Source organism: Physella acuta, unplaced genomic scaffold (assembly GCF_028476545.2).
Source record: "Physella acuta isolate Inbredline_101_S28 unplaced genomic scaffold, ASM2847654v3 ptg000325l, whole genome shotgun sequence".
NCBI classification, from domain to species: domain Eukaryota; kingdom Metazoa; phylum Mollusca; class Gastropoda; family Physidae; genus Physella; species Physella acuta.
Window position 1 is genome coordinate 782,215 of NW_026731844.1, and position 23,722 is coordinate 805,936.

Here is a 23,722-nt window from a genome sequence, read left to right on the forward strand (position 1 = left end):
AATGAGTCTATCAGTATTTTAAGTTCTGAAGTTATCTTTAAAAATCACAGGAACCACTGCCAATGCTATTGATCAGTTAAACCTTGCTTTGACATGGGACAGAGTAGACATTGCAAGAAGTCATATATTTGTCTACGGGCAAGAATGGCCGGTAAAGTTTTCATTTCACTTATGATTGGTTTGGACTATGTAACACTTATCAGCTTAAATTGTTAATTTCAACTTCTGAGCATTTTATTTTTAAAATTCAATAAATTCTACCACTTTTATAGATCAATAATTAATAATTTTTAATTGTAAAAAATGAGTTCATTATTATACTATGACAGTTTGAGAACTTGTTATGTGAGCTAGAAACAGATTTTAATGAATACTAAAATGTAATGGATTACATTTTGAGAACCTATTATCTGAAACATCCATATCTAGATTTTAGTTAACAAATATGTTACATTAAATTCAGAGATTTTATTGTGAAAGCATATTTATTTAAACCTTATTTATTTTGTAGGAAGGAGCACTGGAGGTAGCCATGATGGATGCACTGATCAATGACCGGGTGGATTTTGTGAAGCTTTTGTTAGAGAATGGAGTCAGCATGCACACTTTCCTCACTATACCCAGGCTTGAAGACCTTTATAACGCTGTCAGTAACATTTTTTTTTAAAGTTTATTAAAATTATTTCTTAAATATCTTGAAAATACACTCTACAGTTTAAAAGAACCTTAGGTGAATATTTTAACATCAACTCATCCTGTTGGATAAAAATTGTATTTCTTTTATTTGAAAATATGTGTTTGTATAAGTAAATGAGATTATGTTTAAAAAATTTTTTTACTTGATGCTCAATAATTACAATTTATTTCTGTCAAAAATAATTGTGCTGTATTTGTACCTACAGAGACAAACTCCATCCAATACACTGAGATATCTTGTTCGTGATGTGAAGAAGGTATGTGCATTTAGGAATCATCAAAGAATCAGTTTTCAAAAACAAGAAACTTATACTCATGTTAAATAATTTTCTCTCCTAGCCTGGATATCTTGTAGTATGTATGTAATAAATGTATGGTTTTGCCTTTAATCATTGTTTTTTTTTTAAATTGCAAGAGATATTACAAGTTTTGTATTTAAAAGTTAAGTAAAATTCCCTTTTTGAACCTGTCTGTCAATGGGGCTAGTGAAGTCATGTTCACCTGTTTCTGTGACCTCAGCATATGAAAGGATAGTGTGGTCAGCACTATGCCCAGCCGCCTTTACTTTCCCTAACATGAGTTAGGTACCCATCAGATCTGGGTGGTTTCAGGGACATTCTTCTGACTTGAACCTGGATTCAAACTCGAGACTTTCAGGTTAGCATTCTAGCGCTCTACCACTAGGCCATGCCATCCGTTATTTAAACATAACCAAGCAAATAATATATTTTTTACTTTATTGTTATTATAAAATGTTTAATGATGCTTTCAATTATTGCTTTATAAATGCTATGTTATTAATTAATTTTACAAAATGATTCAGCATGTTCCGTCCAACTACCGCTACACGCTACCTGATATAGGATTAGTTCTTCAGCACCTGATGGGAGGCGGATTTCGAGCCTACTACTGCAGGAAAAGGTTCAGACAAAAGTACCAAGCTCTCAAGCAAACAGTAGGTGTTTCTTGTAAACTTTTTGAGATATTGTACAATTTTAACATGTGACTTGCTACTAGGCACTAAATATAAACCTTAATATTCCTTTGTCAAAACATTATCTTGTTTGTCTCCCTTTTATCTAGGATAACATGCAGCCACATGTTTGTACATTGTGTGTTAAGTTGTTTTATCATTTATACCCCTGGTTAGAATAGGAAATTCATTTTTAATTTAATTCATCTCTTAAGTATAACTAACAGACACAAAAATTACTAACAAAGAATTACTCTGACTTTGGTGAAGAAATAAAAAAATACTTATATATTAATGCATACCTTAAATGTGATAACAGTTTTAATAGTAGTAAAGTTACCCAATTTTTTTAAAGTTTAGTGTAAATTTACTTGAGAGATTGTCAAGGATATTTATATTTAGAAAACACACTTGCTAAACCTTTAGTTCCATTCTCATTTTGTTTAAAGAAGAAGAATTAGCTTTTTCATCATTTAATAATACTTTTTATATTTCTCGATCTGACGTAGATCTCTTATGCAGACTTTAAGGTAAATTTAATCCAGAATTCAAAACCAAAATTTCTCTTTATTACTCTTTTTTTTAAACTATGTTTTCTTTTTTATGGTGTTCGCATTAGGCTAGAAAAAAAAGTGCAGTAAGTAATCCTAGATTGTTTAAACTAAAAATTGCTGTGGAATGTTCATTTCTAAAACTTACCATGCCTGGCTCACATGGATGGTCAGCATTGGAATCTTAACACTCATCAAGTTTCTTGACACTCAAAATGTTAACTATAAAGGTTTTATTTTATAAAGAATTTAAAAAATCTCTGAAACGTGTCCTTCTAAATTTATAATTTATCTAAAGCGAACACTTAACCTGTCTGCTTTTTTCTTTATCTGGGCTGTGAGACTGTGAAGGTACTTTTTTTCTCCACATTTCCTTACTTTAAATGTTTTGTTATTTTTGGTAATCCTTGGTTACTTAATAGCATTGATACAAAGAACATTTTCTATGTATTCACATAGGCAAATAGATGCTATAGTAATCTGTTCTTCCTTTTACAATGTCTGAAAAAAAATTGGAGCATTCCAAATCTGTGTATTTATTTCAGCCAATATTTACAATTTAAATTGTAACTATCCCCAATTAAATTTTGAAATGTATCAACTGTTTCTTATCTTATTCCAATACATTCCAGAAAAATCTTACAATACCTAAGGTGAATCTTATATGGTTTTTGTTTTGTATGTGGTTAACAATACCAAAAAAATGAGATTCTTGATATGAACTATATTCATTTTATTTATTTGAAATTTTGGCCTGTTCCATTAGTATGATTTGGGACTAGGGATAGATGCTTATATTTGGTACATCCTGGATATGGCTAGTGTTTTTTGCTGATGCCTTCATGTTATTTTTGTTTCAGAGCTACCACTTTTTACCATGTTTGTATATCCTAGTTATTATCTAGATAACTTAATAAATACTGCTGATTTTAGAGCTAGGAGAGCATGAGGATAGTGCCATCTTCATTATTGGTCAAGTATATAGTACACTTCTGTTATTACATTTCTAAATTTAGAAATTAATTTAAACCTCTAAAGACCTAATGCTTTTAAGAGCTGTGAATTTTCAGAGTGTATTTTTGCTGGTACCAAGATAATTTATATATCCACTAACCAAGCTTTTCCAATATACCTTACATATTATATGTGTTACTAGTTGACAATATATCTTTTGAATTGTCAGTATTAACTTTTGCTAAGATAACCTATGTTTTGTCAAAAACCCTACTATGATATCTAAAGATAAATTGTGATTATCAAATCTTCCTTTTAACATCTCTTTTATTATTGTTTATTAAAAAAAATTAAACTTTCTCTAATGAACAAATTAAAGAATAGTAATCCTTTAAAAACTCAGACATTTTCTCAATTTACTGATTTATACAAAATTTTCTATTTAGCAAAAAATGTAGTCCAAACCATTGTAATAATTATAATTTTCTTATTTTATTTTATTTTTAAGAAGTTTTAGTAAAGCAAGTTAATTTCTCTTCCCAAAAATTGGTATCAGCTTACAAAAATGAATTTATAATGAAAAACTAGATAGAAAACATGTAGGTCTGTTAACAAAGGCTTAGTAAATTACATTTCTAAATTACTAATAATAAAGGTGATTGTTTAGTAGAAGTTCACTTTGAAATCAACTGGTAAAAAGTTCCTGTCACTTGAATAATTTTCTGTAAGGATTTATTAAAATTCTTTACTTTTTTTAGTTGCTGTGGATTTTTAGCTATATCCAATATTGCATCTTTTGCTTGTAATGGTTTATTTCTACCAGATATCTTGCCCTGTGTCTCAATGACTGCATTTGTTTATAATTTGTTTATTGATGTTGCTGAGTTGATGTAAATAGATGTATATAAACATACTGGTAATTTGTGTGCATAACAGACCAAGACAGATTTTTAAAATATTTTTTATAGCTTCTTTTCTCTAACTAGCATAGTTTAAAAGTTATTATATTATGGATCATTATTCCAGATACACTAAATTGTAATCAAATTACTTTTAAAATGAAGTAGTTAAATTCTTAGTAAAAACAAATGTATTAATTTCATGATTATTTTGTTTAAAATGTATATTTATAAAATTGGTCAAGAGCTTATAGCTGATCAATTAAAATCCATGCTTAACCAAGATAATGTATTTTCTGATATAACCTTACCCCAATCCTTTTGTTAAGCAGATATATTTTTCTGTGTTTGCACTTTTGATTTTTTGAATTGTGTATGTCAAAAAATTGATGGACTAAATGGCAGTTATTTATTTTAATACATTTATGTATTATTATTTGTAAAATTTTAGCTAATTTAAAAATATGCTGTTAATTTTAAAATATCAAAATACTAAAAGTTATAATAATCCTCAGAGTAAACTATTAATAAAAACAATTAACCAGGCTTATTTACAATTCAATAACCAATAATTAAATGGTTTATTTGTTTAAAATTTTAGGGAACATCTGTGGGCAACATTGTTACATCTATCCCTCATCTCATGAACACCAAGCAAGCAGAAGAACTGTTCCCATATCCATTCCATGATCTCATGATCTGGGCTGTCCTCATGAAGAGACAAAAAATGGCTCTCTTCATGTGGCAGCATGGGGAGGAGGCTCTAGCTAAGGTGAGTTTACAAGACAAAGGTTTAAAGGAGGTATGCACAGGTACCATGTCAAGCAGTTAAAAAACATCTAAAACTAAAAGATTCTCTAGTATTCTAAACAGTGTAATTTTTATGCTAGTTTGACATAATTTTTTTAGTGTCCAGACAAAATGGTATAAGTTGTTTTTCCTATTATGTATTTAAAAAGGCATAGTCGAAATAAAAATAATATATAACTCCTAGTCAGCATACAAGAATTATTGAGTATCAAACCATAGACCTACAAATATTGAAATGATCTCAGCAAAGTTATTAAATTATTCAATGGTAATTTAGGTACAGAATTGTAAGTCCCTAGTGGCACTTGTTATCTCACAAAACTATTTTTGTTGACAGGCTCTGTTAGCTGGGAAGTTGTATGCTGCAATGGCACATGAAGCTGACCAAGATGACTTGGAGATAGAATTGTCAGAAGAGTTCCGTCACTACGCTGAGTAAGATTGTGTTGTCATTCAGATTGTGTATTTGTGGAGTTTATTAAATTTTATGTAACATTCATTGAAAATTGGAACAAGTTTTTATAAACTTTTTTAGTTTTTGGCTACCTCACACAATTATTTATAATAGAAGTTTTTGGACACATGTCTAATCACAATGGTTACTTTGGGATTGCTAAAAGGCAGTCAGGAATTAAGATCTTGGGCTAGACATGCCTAACTAGAGTGGCTGGTAAAAGTGGGGAAAGGTACTGACTATACAATTTCCTCTCATGCCTTGATCAGAAAAAGTGATGAACTCTACTTCCTCCTAGAGTATAAACTATAAGGTTACTTTTTTCTTTTAATTTGTCTCTAAAACTAAGAACAATTTATGCATTTATCAACAGTGAATTTCTAAGCCTGGCCTTGGAGCTGCTGGGCCATTGCTACAAGATTGATGATGACTACACACAGCAGCTGCTGACCTATGAGTTGAAGAACTTCAGTGAACAGACATGTCTGGGGCTGGCAGTCATAGCCAACCATAGACAGTTTATTGCTCACACCTGTTGTCAAGTTCTGCTCAATGATCTGTGGATTGGTGGCTTGCGCATGAGAAAAAACACTAGTCTTAAGGTCAGTCACTCATTGGCTTGGGTATTGCTTTACATATTGTGAATTTATTTTATGATTCCCTTTTTGAAAAAACTTAAATAAAAACACTACATACGTTGATTATAATTTATATTAACACTGTTTAAATAAATAAAAACTAAACAGTCTGAGTAATTATTTTTTTTATGTAAAATAAGATTTAAAAATTCAAAACATGAAGAATAGTCCAAGTAGTAAAAATTCATTGATGGTTAGCATCTGGCTATCTTAACTATTTAATTTCAATAAGAAAGATTAAAATCTTGTTTATTATATAGCTAACTTTCTGAAATAATTTTTGAAAGCTGATGATTTTTCTCTCACAAGATCCTGCTAATTTAACTATATCATTTAAATAAGAAAAATTAAAATCTCTTTTATTACATAGCTAACTTTCTGAAATAAATTTTGAAAGCCGATAATTTTTCTCTAACAAGATCCTGCTAACCCTGATACAACAACCTGCTGTTTAGCCAGCTCATATTTATACATATTTCTTCTATCTGGATCATCAGGTGATTCTGGGTATAATCTTCCCACCCTACCTTTTTGCCTTGGACTTTAAATCAAAGGAAGAGCTCCAGCTGATGCCACAGACAATGGAAGAACATCTGGACGAGCTGGAGGATGCTGCCAGTGTGGCTAATCTATCTATGTCGTCTTTCAGTGAAGATCAGGTCTGTTGTCATATTTTACTTGATTCTTGCCTCATAACATTCATTATGTGGTATAATAGCTGGCACTGCCTCATGTCATCATATTAAAAATATAACTTAAAAGTTGTGCAGTTTATCTGTTGTGCAAGACTTATATCACAAAAAACTTTATACAACAGCAGAAAAAAAGCACAAGTAGATAAAAACAGTCATCTTGTAAAGAGGTATTAGGTAAACATGAATCCAACAATAGAAGAAACTTTATCACTTCAGAATCTAAAATCTGGAAAGTCTTTCTGCAACACTTATCTGGTTTGTTAAGCCTGTCCTGGTCAACTTTTTAGTTACTTGTGGTACTTGGCTCTAAACTTGCTACTGTCCTATTCCTGAAAATCTTACATACAAGTAGAGCCAGCATCTCAAAGACAAACTGGAAGAGCTCAATGGCAGAGAGCAGTGAAGAGCCCATCCATAGCCCTAGCTGTCCTCCTATGTCACTCAGCAACTTGTTCCAGTCGTACGCTGGATTTGTTTTTATCACAACATAGTTCAACACCTCGTAGTAGATTTGTAACTTTAAACAGTTGTTCTGTACAAATTCCTGCTTGTTCCCCCCAAAACTGTAAGTCCTGTTTCTAGCTGCCGCAGCCTTGTTTAAATTCCAAATAAAACTGTCAACAAAGTTGAGAGAAGGCCACGCAGCTGAAGAGATGACAGTGTCGTAGATAGTTTGGTCACATGCTGGTGGACAGCTTTGGACACACCCCCTTTCATCTGTCCAGAACTGTCTCTCCACCTGGTCCACACACTCCAGCACGGTCTGGTTGGACGTGTTGCAGATGGATATCTTCTCGTTGACATCCACGTCCAGGAGTGCTTTCTTGATACAGGGGTAGTCCACATCACAGCAGCTGCACATGTTGTAGACGCGGGCCTGGTAGCAGGTTTTCTTGCAGGCGTTGTCAGTGTAGGTGTAACCATAGGCTGCAAACATGTTCCTCTGTAAATTTTCTGCTTTGTTGAACTGTACACACGAGCCATAGGGGGCAGGCTGTCTGTGGATTTCTTCCTGAGAATTTTTATCAAAAGATGACGTTATTACAGGAGAAGTTTATCAGCTTTTACTTAAGATATAAAATTATACAATCAGCATTGTCTCTGTTAAATGAACAAGAGTCAACAAATATTACCTGTATATTTTTTCCTCTATATTTTAAATTAAAAGGCAGGTAATCTGCTTTAATTGCTTCATTTTAATTAAAATGTAATGCAATACAATTAGCATTATAGCTGTTAAATTAAAAGTAATGAATGAACTTGATATTTTTTATTGTAAATCAATGGCGTTGGTTATTTTGGTGCACCATGGCCCCTATGGGAAAGCCTTGACCTTGTTTTACCTTTTTGACCCCAACATTGGTAACAAACCCTGGGCCAACAGTGATGCCACCGTCCTCAGGGAAAGGGATCTCAGATCCTGGGTGGAGCAGAACCTTAATACCAGCAGAAGGCGTCAAGGGGAGATAATCGTTCTGTTCTATGTCCATTTCAAGGATCAGACCATTAGCTGGGCCAGTCTTTGTGGTGTACCTGGTATATACAATCATTGATACAACTGTACTTAAAGCTTCAGTAGTTTTTTTTAGAATGTAAATGTGTACACTGAAATGATAAATTATGACTAAAAATATCAATGCTCTTGCCAGTCATGAAGGAAACTTCTTTGAATGTACAAAAATACATTATTTTTTTATACACGAAAAGCTTCATTAAAAATATTTATTTCGCAGTTTCTTAGGCTTTGTAATAAACTCTGACTATTGTTGCAATTAATTTCATTCAGAAGTCCTCAATATCCCTCAGTTTAAGAAATTGACAGCATTGTCAGACCTCTCCTATAATATTGATTTCAAAAGAATTGACCGGATCTAAAATAATTAAAGTTTGTGCAATTATTTATTCAAAAGATGGCTAGTAAAATACAATGTTTTTATTTTTGTAATATAGCTATTGGTGCTTTCCTCTTACCCCATCATTGTCTCCGTCTGTTCGAAATAAACAACACTTTCTTTTAGGAAATCGGTTTATTAAATCTATCTTCACCCAAGTCGACATATGTGGACGACTGGTGAAGTTAAGACCAAATAAAAAATATCAGTCCTCACCATTTAGTTTTGTTATCATACTTGGTCTGTCCAAATGTGTAGCAGTTTCCGTATTTAATGTTGTACAGTTGAGCAAAGTCATTCGAGGTGCACCTTTCCTGATTAATTAAAAAAACACAAGTTACAAACCAAAATATAGTCCCTACATTAAAAAAACATTTTGAAAACCTAAGCATTAGTAAAAGAAGTAAGATAAACATGGTGCTAGTTATTTTACTGTATGTGTGCATGCATGAAGTTGTTTGGCACAGCGTAAGACTGGATGACATTCACGTTACATTACTGAATCTACCATCTGGCTCAGTGTAAAACTTGCTAGTTCGGGAAGAAATGACATTCACGTTACATTACTGAATATACCATCTGGCTCAGTGTAAAACTTGCTAGTTTGGGATGGAATGACATTCACGTTACATTACTGAATATACCATCTGGCTCAGTGTAAAACTTGCTAGTTTGGGATGGAATGACATTCACGTTACATTACTGAATATACCATCTGGCCCAGTGTAAAACTTGCTAGTTTGGGATGGAATGACATTCACGTTACATTACTGAATCTACCATCTGGCTCAGTGTAAAACTTGCTAGTTTGGGATGGAATGACATTCACGTTACATTACTGAATATACCATCTGGCTCAGTGTAAAACTTGCTAGTTTGGGATGGAATGACATTCACGTTACATTACTGAATCTACCATCTGGCTCAGTGTAAAACTTGCTAGTTTGGGATGGAATGACATTCACGTTACATTACTGAATATACCATCTGGCCCAGTGTAAAACTTGCTAGTTTGGGATGGAATGACATTCACGTTACATTACTGAATCTACCATCTGGCTCAGTGTAAAACTTGCTAGTTTGGGATGGAATGACATTCACGTTACATTACTGAATATACCATCTGGCCCAGTGTAAAACTTGCTAGTTTGGGATGGAATGACATTCACGTTACATTATGAATGTACCATCTGGGCCAGTGTAAAACTTGCTAGTTTGGGATGGAATGACATTCACGTTACATTACTGAATATACCATCTGGCCCAGTTTAAAACTAGCTAGTTTGGGACGATATGACATGTTACATTACTGAAGCTTGGCCATTGACAGCATAAATCCTCTGGTCTTGGCTAAAGATTACCATTTTAAAATCACATCGATCATACTTGGGCATTTTGTAGGTCTGTGTATCGGCAACTGAGTACGATATGTTCTTAAAGTCATGTTGTTTCTTTACCCTTAAGGCTGGTAGGATTAGAGCTAGATATAGTGTTTCGAGTTGTAGTAGTTTCAAAATGTTTTCTAGAGAACATATGAATACCACAACAACAGGTCTTTACCAAACTCGACTCCCTGATGATATTTTTATATATTAGATGCACTGACCTAGTGTGAAATATCTTACCCCGTTAAACCTGCAGTCAATCAACATGTCTTCCAGCTTGTGACCCAAGCTAATTTTATCTGGGTGAGAAATGGTTGACATCAGGATATCAAATTCCATTTCCTGGCTCTCCACTGAAACGTTCATCTGTAAAATTGACAGAAATAATTTATCATGTCTTGGAGCATTCTTTTTCTTGTCAAGTTTTTCTCCTTTTTTCAATCTTGTGTGAAGAGACTAAGTTTTTATTTAACTTTAAACAAAGGGCATTTACATGATTGATAGATTGGACATTGTTAATTAGACGTTGGCTGGATTCAATTGTGGCAGCTCGTTTTACTAAACTGTTTCTATATGCTGTGTACAGCGGTTTTTCTTAAACTATGTTATCACAGATATGTTATCGAGGGTAGGTCTGAGTATTAAACTCGCATATGAAGTAGCTTACCACGCGATAAATTCGCCTAAGATATTGTTTACCTCGCGATAAATTCGGCCATTTGTAGCTTACCTCGCGATAAACTCAACAAAGAAATACCTTACCGCGTAATAAACTTGCCAAAAGAATAGCTTACCTCGCGACTTCGGTTAAATATCTCCATAATAGAGGCGCTGGCCTTGGACATTTTCACCCTGTTGAGGTTGCATATAGTGACGGCTGGGAACTCCATATGTTGCTCGTACTCAATGGACACAACGGTGGAAACCGGGTTAGTTTGGAACTCTTGAACAATGCTTATGAACTGGTAGAAAGCCAGGCCGCCCCCTGTGGTGACAAGCAGCGTCCAGATGAACTTCTCTACACAGTGGCGCCCTACTATAGCCCTCTTCACGCCATGGACTGTAGACATCTCACCAAACTCATTGTACAAAGTTTTCAGTGTTTGTTTCTCTTCTATTGCGGGGACCGGCACCTTTTCCATCATGATACAAGTTGTTGCGGTCTTCATAAGTCGGGTGGGATTGTTTGTAGAAGGTAGTTTACAACCAAGGCCCGATTCAAGCGTTGCGGCATGGTTTTTATTCAGTCATCAAGTTTTTAAAATCATATTTTAGTACCGCAATGTTCTTATCAACTGTTTAAATTCTAGACGAAAACTTATTTCACTGCATTATTTCTAGAATTAAAGAAAAAACTTTTAGAAAACAATATTTCAACTTTTCTCAGACATCAAAAACGTGTCAAAGTGTTTATCTTACTTATGTAGAGAAAACAAAGAAAACATCTTATTTAATTTTGTTGTTTTGTTTCTCTAAATCAAATCTATTGCGCCGTGAGAGTCGTGACCATCGACCCTTTATTTCTTGTTGTTTTTGTCATTATAAAACACTCGCCATTAGCCTCGATGACATTTGAAATATCCATAGATTTTATTTCTCGTCGGCTGTTCACATTAAACACTTTTTAAGTGAACGAACATGTTTTGTACAGTACTACATTAACTAAAGACACACTTTAACCAACTACTTTTCAAGCACCGATGTGTCACTCAACAAACGTGTACACCCTTATTCCTAACGTCCAATTTACTCCGTTTAAGTATAAGAAAACAATTATCTAAAGAAGAATATTCTATAAAGAACTGCGCACATGATAGTGAAAGATTTATAAAAATCCCCATGAAGTCACCGAACCAACTGGACACAGACTTGACAATGGATCCTCGCCTGGAACTTTGTGTTTACAGCCCTTTTAATTATCGCTAGTTAACATAATGAGCATTAAAACAGCGTAGGGCAGCAACCATTGTCATGCATGGCGTAGTGTGGAACGTGGGTTTACAATGACGGTTGACTTGCTGACAACAATAAGCAGATAGTGGGGAGGTCGTGTAATACACTGCAGGGTTTAATTATTCAGGGGATGCTCTACAGTAAGGCTGGCATTGAGTACTTGGACTGGTATTTGGAGAAGTGAAAATAATTATACATTGTAGTATCTTGTCTCTTTCATAGATAGCACAAACAACTTTGTCAAATGCGTTATAGTTAGCCCAAAACAACTTTGTCAAATATGTTAATGTTATCCAAAAACAACTTTGTCAAATGCTTTATTGGTAGCCCAAACAACTTTGTCAAATGCTTTATTGGTAGCCCAAACAACTTTGTCAAATGCTTTATTGAGAGCCCAAACAACTTTGTCAAATGCGTTATAGTTAGCCCAAAACAACTTTGTCAAATATGTTAATGTTACCCCAAAACAACTTTGTCAAATGCGTTATAGTTAGCCCAAACAATTTTGTCAAATACGTTATAGTTAGCTAAAAATAACTTAGATGCTTTATTGGTAGCCCAAACAACTTTGTCAAATGAGTTATTTATTATTAGCCCAAACAACTTAGTCTAATGTGTTTTTGTTAGCCCTAATGTTAAATCAAAACAATTTAGACAAATCTTTATTTTTGGATCAAAACAACTTAGTCAAATGCGCTATCTTTAGCTTTATCAAAGTATTTTTGCTTTCTTATATTTCTACCGATTAAAAAAAATGTAAGCACTTTCCTATAGACAACTGCCTGTCCTCTGCTACCAACCCCTATTGGCAGTAGTAAGAACTAGTTACCAGTATAGTGGGGTGTATTTTTCTCTTGTTCTAATGAGAATGTAGTTAACGACATCACTTTAACAGCTGACAACAGAAGTGGTTCACCTGTGATAACGGCCCCCTGAGGACCGTCTTTATCTCACCCAATCAACGGTTTGATTCATGCACTTCCGAGCGTGACGCTTTGTTTCCTGTTTGTTCCGCCCCTACCCCCTCCCATCCTTCATTGTGTCGACTTGTTAAAAATGGACGACCTGCATTGTGTTATAAAAGCGCCAGGGATTTTTTTTTTGTCTGATTCATTGAAGATTTACACAGTGCTGTTCATTGGCAAAATGTTCAAAACGCCGGCTATTAAATTGAATAACTAATTTCTAAATGCGCCGCGTTGGCCATTTGTACACCTTTGTTGAACCCGTCGATCCTTGTATTGCAATTATCTGTTGTATTATTGACCACATCCATTTTTTAAAAATAGGATTGCTGATATAATTTGACCTCTTTATTTAACCCTTAATGTATGCAGTAAGTGTGTGTTGTTGTTGTAATTGCAATGTGTGTGTGCATTGGAGTGTTGACATATTTCAGTGTTCAACTAGTCATCAGTACCAGGTTAATCTTAATCTCCCTGCACACAAGTCCTATGAAGACTGTTGGGTGCCGCAGTTTAGTTTTTCCGCAAGATTAATGTTTTTACAAGCTTTTATTTAACTTGATTCATCGTCTGATTGTGTGACGTCATATGTCGAAACTTGAGAACGAAATTTTACCCACTATTGGGCTTGTAAGTTGTTAAAGTAGCTTACCAAGTTCTCGCTCCGGTAGTTGCCAGCTGGCGTTTTTTTGTTTTTTCAAACCAAATGTGAATATTTTTTTTTTTTTTAAGTTATGAAATCTACTTTCGTTTTTGGAATAAAAAAAACTCCGACAATAAGTTGTTTTAAGTAAATTAAGTTTAAAATAACACACACACAAATATATTATATTTTATATAGATCTAGAATACAACCTGTATAATAATAATACATCTATAATCCATATAAAATATGATATTTATAGGCCTAAAAGATTTCAATCGTAAATCTGAAATCAAGCCTAATTTAATTAATAAATATATATAGCCTAGATCTAGAGTCTAGATTTCTAGATCTAGAATTCTATATCTAGATCTATGACTTAAAAAAAACCCTCTTGAAAATTCCGACTTAGACAGTAACATACGACATACAGGATTTATTTTTAATTTATAGACTCAAGAGTAGTCTAGAGATCTAGATTCTAGATCTAGTTTCTTTTATTTTACAGTGTAGTTGAGTGGAATTAATTAGGCCTACTAAATAGGCTATTTACTTTAAGACAGGTAGACTAGAATATGTTCAATATCAATTTATATATAGAATCTAGATTATTCTAGATCTAGCGAAGTTTAGTGTAGTCTTGTTGTAGAACTTAAGAACTAAATCTAGAGTGTAGGCAACTGTAGTAATTTAGATCTAGAATCTAGTACTGTGTGACGTCATTTTAGGGGGTGGGGGTCTGGCTTTTTCTGACGATGTGTAGGGGGAGGGGGGGGAGGTAAAAATCGTCAAAAAAATGCGTGACGTCATTTATAGATGACCCCCATGGAGAAGATCCACACAGAAACAGTTTAAAGAAATGGGCCTAACATTCAAACAGGTAGAGGTACCAACATGATTTTAGAGATTATGTAGATATACATATATATATATATATAGTGGGAGGGGTAGAGAGAGAGAGGGTTCATCTGTAAATTGCATCACACATTTTATGATGATTTTTACCTCCCCCTCATAAAGGAAGGCAGTAAAAAAGAAGAATGTATGATAGCTGGGTAATCCTAATTTATATAATCAGATTATTGTGGTAAATAAAAGTCAACATATCTAGCCTAACAAAATGCCATGAATTTAAAATATATATTATGACTTAGAGAAAGTTTGGTGAAATGGAAATATCTGCAAATTTGATTTATTGATGATGTGTAACTTGTTTATATTATTCCTTTGGAGCTGATATTAATAAAAAGTTAATGAAATTATAGAGTTTTATCCAATTGATGTTTCTAAAGCCTTGCATGAACTTAATTTAAATATATTTAGCTGCCCAGGCAAAGAACCCAATGAATTTTCCAGAATTGGCTTGTCGTTTGATCGATGGTAACAAAGAGAATCACCCAGGATCTTCGCTGATAAGAAAATCTGAAGACATACCTTATTCTTCTATATCTAAATGTGATTTGTCTAATGAAAATATTTATTCAGTGACAATTGCTAAAGATATTTTAACATTATTTCAAACATCATCTTTGCAATTTTCTGAGAAACAAAGTAATAATAAATTTGTACCCAGTGTTTTAGTTTCAGCTCCATTAAAATTTAATAAACCAATCAATTTCAAAATTAAATGTTTCTTATCCCATATGAAAGTAGTCTGTTTTATTTAAGAAAAATCACCTTTAAAAAAATTTAATGTTTGAATGTCAATAAATTGTTGACATGGACTGGTTTGCGGGTAAGCTTTTATACTTAGTGTACAATAAAGATTCAGTTTTGATGTCAATATAGTTGCTTCTGAAAGAATTAAACTATAAACAATAGCATTTATATTAATATCTCAATGGCAGTTCAGTATACTTTCATCATTGTTTTCAAATAACAAAACAGAACTACAGTTTTAAAATTGAAAAAAAAAAAATGAAAATAATTTCATAAATGGATGGTTTTTTAATTACTTAAAACAGAAGATGCATCAATACAGCATTACAATGTATATGATTAATATTTCTTTTCATGGACAATCATCATTTAAATTCTTCATTAAAAGTTAAATTCAGCTTCCTTGTGTCTAAAAATCCACATCCATGCTGTTCCATTTACCTAGAAATTAAATAAATAATATTTTTAACAACTTTCTGTAATATGAAAAAATTAATCATTGATTAAAACAGACAGCCAATATAGCAGTTGAATTAAAATTCACCTGTTTCTGTGACATTTGCATGTAAAATTAGAGTGTTCAGAGGTATATACCCAGCCACCTTTAGTTTCCCTATCTTGAGCCAGGTACTCATGAGAGCTGGTACTCATGAGACTTAGGACATCATACCAGGACTAAAACCAGGGATCTGAACTCTTATCTTTTAGGATAGAAATGTGAAAGCTACTATCTGACAGTCCCACTATCAAGCCATACATATTAATACTTACAGTATATAATCTTAGTAGCAACATATTCTTTAAGAATTAGAACACTGAATCGATTTCAAACTTGGGCTTAAGCTGAAAATGGCTTATTATAAAAAAAAAATTCAGCTCACCTTTAGTTCAAGATCAGCACCAATAGCCACAGTAAAGTGTGAGAAAATTGCTTGCCAAGTACCTAGGGAATTTAAATATAATAAATTATTAAGTTTATCCATATATTATATTAAAATAATTATTTAACTAATATGAGATATTAATATATATATATATATATATATATATATATATATATATATATATATATATATATATATATATATATTTATATTTATAAAAGGTTTAATTTATTGTAAAGGTTCAGTTTTCTATCTACTTAGCTTGTCTTAAAAACTAAAATATCTGGTTTACAGTTAACCATATCTTAACTATTACAAAACTATTAGTATTAGTTTCATTTTCATTACTTGTAACTAAAAATTGTAGTCAATAGATCTAAAACTTAATTCTATTAACAGCTAACTGTAACCATACTGACTCTGACCAATTTATTAATTTTTGTACCCTGTAATTCATTAATAATTAGGCTTATACTAAAAGGCCGAAAGTTATCAATTGTAGATTTTATAGTCCCTGGTCTAGACTAACAAGACTAGCCTACAAGTCTAATAGTACTAATACACATGATCTAGTTTATAAGTTTACTACTAGGCAACTTGCTAGAAGACTAGTACTTAACCAAACTTTAACTTGCTAAAAATAAAAGGGCCTAATACAATAATAGATGGCCTAGTAATACTTTTTTTTTACTGTGCTACTTACACTGCTTTTGGTACTATTACTATGACTAACTAACTACTAACTAAACTCTATTGTAGCTTGATGGAGATCTATCATCTTGCTCTTCTAGTAGTCTACACTACTTACTACTTAGAAAAGTAGTAGCACTACTGTAACAATTTCAAACTAAATTTAATCTATATATTACTAGATCTACTCATTGCAACACTGTAGTCTGATAAGTCTGTAAGCCCTAAATGTATCTAGACCTAGATTCTAGTCTAATTTAGTTTCAGTCTAGATCTAGTTATTAGTACCTACACTCTACAATAGTCTACAGTACTCTACACTACACTCTACTACTACTCTAATCACTCTACTGGCTACTGATCTAGATCTAGTAAATAGCTAGAGTAGATCTAGTCTAGATTCTAGATATAAAAAAATTAATTTAAAATTAAAAACAGGTTAGCCTTACTAGGCATTACTATTCTAGCTCTTACTAAACTTAACTAGGGTAGGTTTTCTAGATCTAATCTAGATCTAGAATCTATCTAGATCTACTAGATTCTCTAGATCTAGATTTTAGATCTAGGGCCTACCATACTACCATCTGCAACTAGAATCTAGATCTAGATCTATTCTACTATCTCTATCTAGTAATACTATCTATCTAGCCATCTATCTACAAGCTACTTCTAATAACTAATATATAATTTATAATAGTAAATAGGCCTACTTCTAAAATATTAAACAGTAATCACTGAGTAATCAGTACTAGAGTCTAGTTCAGTAATCTAGCTAGAATCTAGATCTAGATCTATTAACATTAACATTGTTGTCTAAGTTCTAGATATCTAGATCTAATATCTAGATCTAGAATCTAGATTCGTTTAATAAGTAATAAGTAATAAGTAAGTCGTAGGCTGAGTGAGACTGGAAGTCATCCTCATTTTCCTGTTGTTTTAGTTTTTACCGTCATCCTTTTCTTAATATTTTTAATCTAGATCTAATATATTCTAATTCATGAACTTATACTCTTAGAACTAGATTAAAGCAATGTAGATCTTAGTAGGTAGATTCTAGAATCTAGATCTAGAATCTAGGTCTAGATCTAGAATTTAGATCTAGATTTCCTAGGTCTGGGAATCTTAAGTCTCGTAGCAAAGACTGAGTAGAGTCAGAGTAATGTCCCCTAGCCTTGGACAAACTATCAACAAAAGAAATAAAATCAATATACTTACCGCCACAAAACTTTTATATTCAAAAATGCATACACATGTGTTTGTTCCCATCCATATGAACAAAACAGCGTTGAAAGTTTTTACAATTGTTGCATTTCTGGAACGTTTGATGATTTTGAAATCTTGAAGCGGGACCTACTAACAAATAGCCGCCATGTTTTTTGATATCAATGGGAAACCCCGTTCACAACAATTGATTTAGTTCGAAAACTTTTATCTCTCCCTGGCTAACCAGACACGAATTAACGCGAGAAAGAACGATAAACTTACAAGTTCTATACCGAACCGATTTCTTTCAAACTTGACATCTAGGTCGAGATCCGATAACAATCTAATTTGACATGATAAGATTTTTTTTTATAAAATAAAATGAAATGAGATTTTTTTTCAAATAAATTAGTGATAAGTATATAAAACACTAATAGTGTCACGCTTATAAACACATATTCAGAGCTTTCAAGTATTATATTCATACCATTTTCTCAAAGCTTGTCTTTAAAAACGTTTTATATTTTTTATAGTAATTTCTTTACATTGTAGTCAATATGGAAATGGTCTATTCTCAACCTTAATTTTAAGAGCGACTAGCGTTAAGCTTTACGTCCGTGTAATAATAGAAGCTGATTCCTGCATGTGTTAAGAACTACTAAATGGTGAAAGGGCCGCTGTTTGAATTACCGAGTTACTTCAAAGAGATTGAATGTTTCTTTAAGAAAATAGTAGACAAACATTCGAATAATTTGTTAAACTGGTGATTACAAAGGTAAAGAAAGTGTACAAAAAGACTTATTTTTAACCTATACTTTGTATTCCCTATGGTATGCTAAAAGTGCTTAATTGTTTTAGGATCGGAAGATATTTACTATCCGCTAATATTTTTAAATTAAAAATATTGTATTAAACTAACTCTCCAGTTTCAAATTCTAATATCCTAAATATATTTGCTAAGGGTGAAAATTCATATAGCTGGAATGTTTACAATTTAAGTTATTTTTTTTATGTTTCTGTTGCAAAGCTTGAGAGTTCCAGCTATAAAAATGAATTTTGGCATGCAAAGCTTAGTTTTGGAGAAATAAACACGTTAGGAATTAGATGAATTAACGACTGGTTGATGCAGGGGAATTTACTGTTAGCTTATTGTTACAGGGGAGTTAACTCCTAGCTGGTTGTTACAGGGGAGTTAACTGCTAGCTGGTTATTTCAGGGGAGTTAACTACTAGCTGGTTGTTACAAGGAATTTACTGTTAGCTGGTGGTACAGGGAGTTAACTGTTAGCTGGTTGTTCCAGGGGAGTTAACTGTTAGCTGGTTGTTACAGGGGAGTTAACTGCTAGCTGGTTGTTACAAGGAATTTACTGTTAGCTGGTGGTACAGGGGAGTTAACTGTTAGCTGGTTGTTACAGGGGAGTTAGCTGTTAGCTGGTTGTTACAGGGGAGTTAGCTGTTAGCTGGTTGTTACAGGGGAGTTAACTGCTAGCTGGTTGTTACAGGGGAGTTAACTGCTAGCTGGTTATTAACAGGGGAGTAAACTGCTAGCTGGTTATTACAGGGGAGTTAACTGTTAGCTGGTTGTTACAGGAGAGTTAACTGCTAGCTGGTTGTTACAGGGAATTTACTGTTAGTTTATTGTTACAGGGGAGTTAACTGCTAGCTGGTTGTTACAGGGGAGTTAACTGCTAGCTGGTTGTTACAGGGAAGTTAACTACAAGTGTACAAGATGGTCGTTCAATCAATCAATTAAACATCAATTGGGGCACCATGGGTTTTTTGTTTGTTTGTTGTTTGTTTTTGTTTTTCAAAAAATTTCCGCCATCTGCCTCGGTCGTCCTCTGCTCAGAGTAGATGCAATATGTCTCACAATGAATCGTTATCAATATTTATTTTTTAAATATCTGATATCGTTATGACTTTCTTTCAAAATCGTGATGATTATTATTTTTAATCAGGCAGGACTTTCTTGAACTATTATTTGAACAACTCACCAGACAGTAATTTCCGTAATGCATTCATTGACCAACTCTATTGTAAATGGAACAATACCATCTGCCCATTTACATCAGCCAGACATGAACATGGATGACGTATACATCATTCCACAATTACTGCTCAATTTTCGAGCTTGTGGAACCATAAGGAAAAGGTCTTTATGCCGGAATTAGCACGGCAACTCAACAAAAACCCCATTTCGTTTCTATCGATCTTTGTCATCTGCGACAGTGTCTGCACGGTTTTCTTCTCTTACGTCGTCTTCATTTTTTTTAGAATTGGGGGAGGGGGCTAGTTGACCATATTTCAAGTCAGAATTGGGGGGGGGGGGTAGTTGACCATATTTCCAGTCAGAATTGGGTGAGGGGCTAGTTGACCATATTCCCAGTCAGGATTGGGAGGGGGGGGCTAGTTGACCATATTTCCAGTCAGAATTGGGGGGGGGGGCTAGTTGACCATATTTCCAGTCAGGATTGGGGGGGGGGGGCTAGTTGACCATATTAATATTTCCAGTCAGAATTGGGGGGGGGGGGGCTAGTTGACCATATTTCCAGTCAGAATTGGGGGGGGGGGCTAGTTGACCATATTTCCAGTCAGGATTGGGGGGGGGGGGGGCTAGTTGACCATATTTCCAGTCAGAATTGAGGGGGGGAGCTGACCGTATTTCTTGTCAGAATTGGGGGAGGGGGCTAGTTGACCATATTTTCCAGAAGAATCGGGGAAGGGGGGAGTTCACCATATTTCCAGAACTGGCTTATGCTGACCGCAAGTAATTTGATTTTGATTTTTTTTCCTGTGTTTTTATACCGCTACTAAATGCTACAATGTTGCGTGATACGGGTGTTTTTTGATCATGTAACGAAATTAAAAGTGGACATGAGAGTGATCGAGTTTCAGCCACAGAAAAACAACTGAATGTGTTGTTGTTGTTTTTTTTAATCCAAAGCCACAATGGCCATAGCGGATAAAATCTAAAAGATTTTTTGTAGCTTAAAGGATTTTTTTTAAACATTGCTCTATTTCAATTCTAACAAGCTGAACAGTACAGCATGAATTGTGTGGGTCTCATTTAATTTTCAGGGATCCTTGAAGCAGCTCGCCACGCCATAAATTGAACGTCCCCATCTTAAACTTGTCTCTCAAAGTCTAACAGCTTTAAGCAATACTAATTTTCTTCTGGTGTCAGTTCAGCGATATGAAATTGACAGCCTCTCTTGTCCAATCTTATAATTATATTACCCCATAAGACCTAGGTGGGGCAGCGTGGTCGAGCTGTACAGTACATGAATGTCTCGAGTTCGTTTCCTGAACATAGTGAAACCCTGATTAATATAGAGTCTGCGCATAAGGTTAATTACACTATCCCTTTATATGATGAGTTTTCAAACAAAGACCGTCTTGAATGGTTAACTTGCTTTTAAATAATCTCTTTGTAGGTAACCCAGTGTTGTTTCATTATTAGAAAACCACACTCGTGTTGTTCGCGTTCCGTTTAATTTGACTGTGATATAATGACTAAGATCCTAATATATAAAACCCCACGTTCGCACCTCTCTCTCTCTCTCTCTCTCTCTCTCTCTCTGTCTGTCCGCAAAATATTTTCGCCGGACATCACGTCAGAATCGGCAGCGATATATGGATACCTTTAAACGGACTTTTGTTGAAAATAATATGTTAGATGTTTTAAATGAATAACCACAATTTTATTTAAAGAAGAAAAATAAAAATTAAAGGCGTATTCGAATGTAGAGAAACAGTATTTTTTATGCAACCGGGAAAGCATTAATACATGTGAAAAAGAACGCATAAAACTGTGACGTCACTAATGTTTAAACATTAACTAATGACGTCATCTGCCGTGTTTACAATAAAAAGAAATGAACTATTTCATTCAAATTTGATTTAGATCTACGTACACTATGAAATGTATACAATACAATTTTTCCGGCCTAAACTCATAAAATTTATTTTATTTATTTGGATTCTAGATCTAGAGATTCTAGATCTAGACTAAATCTAAATCTACGCAATAACTAGATCTAGAATCTAGACGTAGACGCTAAAATCTAGATTTAGACTCTAACTTCTCTAAAATCTATTCCAAAAATAAATTTCTATATTAGGACTAAACTATTTCAAGACTTATTTATTTTATACAAAATCTTTGTTTGGAACTGGCTAATTTGGGATAAAAAAATTAATTTGAAAGAATAGGCATATTCGCGTAAGTTAATATTTTAAAATACGTGTTTCATTCTCCGTATTTTATAAAGTGCCTACATAGCGGAGATGTTATTGTACTTTAAACCACGCAGGTGGTTTGAGTTCGAGACACACCAAGTCAACTTGGTTAATGTATTTTTTTTTATTATGCTCGGGCTAAACTTAAAAAAAAAATTCTATTAGGAATCTAGATTGTCGGGTGTCCGATAGGGCACTTCCCGGCGCCGCAGGCGCTTCAAATTTGGCAGGATCTTGCCTTGGGGCGACAGAACACGGGGGCCGGTTGGCCGAAAAGTCTACGATGATGGGTCAAAACTGACCTCGACTGACCGGTACCTTATATGAGCTATAAATCGAAAAAAAATGTCCACGGAGGAACCTCTTCATAACTCTTGAGGTCGTAGACCGACCCTCGGGCGAATTAATTAAGCATTCAAATTCTCAATGTTTTCGAAAGCCTAAGCAAAGCAGGGCAGCATGCCTAGTGTGTTAATGAAAGGCAGGTTAGATAACTCTGTTCCGTGTTACCGTTTCAGGACTACAACTACAATGAAGACATGGCGGACCCTATCTCCGGCACCAACCAACAAAGTCCTCTCAAAGAAAACGGAACAATTGGAAGTATCGATGGCAGTAATGGGGCTCTGGACTCCACCATTTTCTCACACATGCCGTTTAGGAAAAAGAAGAGCCCGCTGCGGATGGGGAAAAAGGTGTATGAATTCTACAATGCTCCAATCACGAAATTCTGGGCGCATGCGGTTAGTATTGTCTTTACATTCTATTCTTGTTTGTCGGTAATTAATGAAATGTGTTCGTAGTTTAAATTACACCCGTGGAGTGGCATTCAAAATGTTCAAGTTTTATCATTATCCTTATGAAAATAAAACAAACTTAATTTTTTATAATAGGCGTTTTAATGCAATAAAACAGAAATTTAGAATTAAAAATTACTTAGTCGCGCCGGAATTTTTTTTTTTTTCTGTTCATTTTATGACCTCTTTTTTTTATAGTTTGAGTGCATTTAAAAAGCTTGTTATTATAAAGTTTTTGTGGGGTTTTTTTGCTTGTATTTTCTACTTTTTAGCTTTAAAATTGTCGATTTCAAGCTTTAAATTTTTACTAATTGTACCCACTCCGTCCTGACAAAAAGTTTGTTTTACACCCCATCATTGTGATAAAAGAGTTGTATCTGCCCCTAACATCCTCATCGACTCTACAATTTGTGATCAGCACACGTTAACACCAGCTCACCTGACAGATGGAGTCTTAATCCTCTCTTTGATTATTAAAATTATTTTTTGATATCTGATTACATGTCTAATTATATCTTTTTTAAATAATTATTCGCACTTAAAATTGAAACCCAATTATGCGCTACGTTTGGGGAAAAAATCCTTCCATTAGAGATGGGTCAAAATTATGTTACATCAGTTGACTACAAACCTGCAAACAAACTCACAGACATTATGTTTTAAGAAAACCCTTGTAAAAAAATGACGCCGTTGTTAATTAACATCTTTGCTGAATATTTCTGGGGGGAAAATTTAAGCTTTTT

General features: G+C 33.7%; 1 protein-coding gene and 1 long non-coding RNA gene across 8 annotated transcripts in view; one reads left to right on the forward strand and one right to left on the reverse strand.

The window, feature by feature from the left end:
* LOC131940662 (transient receptor potential cation channel subfamily M member 3) overlaps positions 1-23,722 on the forward strand; it is a 128,901-nt gene that overhangs the window by 59,741 nt on the left and 45,438 nt on the right. For 5 of the 7 annotated variants that reach the window (XM_059299380.1, XM_059299379.1, XM_059299385.1 and 2 more), the window contains 11 exons: positions 51-151; positions 512-646; positions 903-953; positions 1,520-1,651; positions 2,179-2,199; positions 2,853-2,873; positions 4,675-4,845; positions 5,221-5,318; positions 5,711-5,939; positions 6,473-6,634; positions 22,701-22,925. In XM_059299380.1, the coding sequence (XP_059155363.1) occupies positions 51-151; positions 512-646; positions 903-953; positions 1,520-1,651; positions 2,179-2,199; positions 2,853-2,873; positions 4,675-4,845; positions 5,221-5,318; positions 5,711-5,939; positions 6,473-6,634; positions 22,701-22,925 (1,346 nt within the window). The remainder of the gene's footprint in view (positions 1-50; positions 152-511; positions 647-902; positions 954-1,519; positions 1,652-2,178; positions 2,200-2,852; positions 2,874-4,674; positions 4,846-5,220; positions 5,319-5,710; positions 5,940-6,472; positions 6,635-22,700; positions 22,926-23,722) is intronic. The other 2 variants (XM_059299381.1, XM_059299382.1) reach the window with 2 other exon arrangements.
* Positions 15,448-18,114, reverse strand: LOC131940663 (uncharacterized). The gene is made up of 3 exons (XR_009386568.1): positions 17,957-18,114; positions 16,049-16,110; positions 15,448-15,608 (listed from the first exon to the last, which is right to left on the reverse strand). It is a non-coding gene; the product is annotated as an uncharacterized LOC131940663 (long non-coding RNA).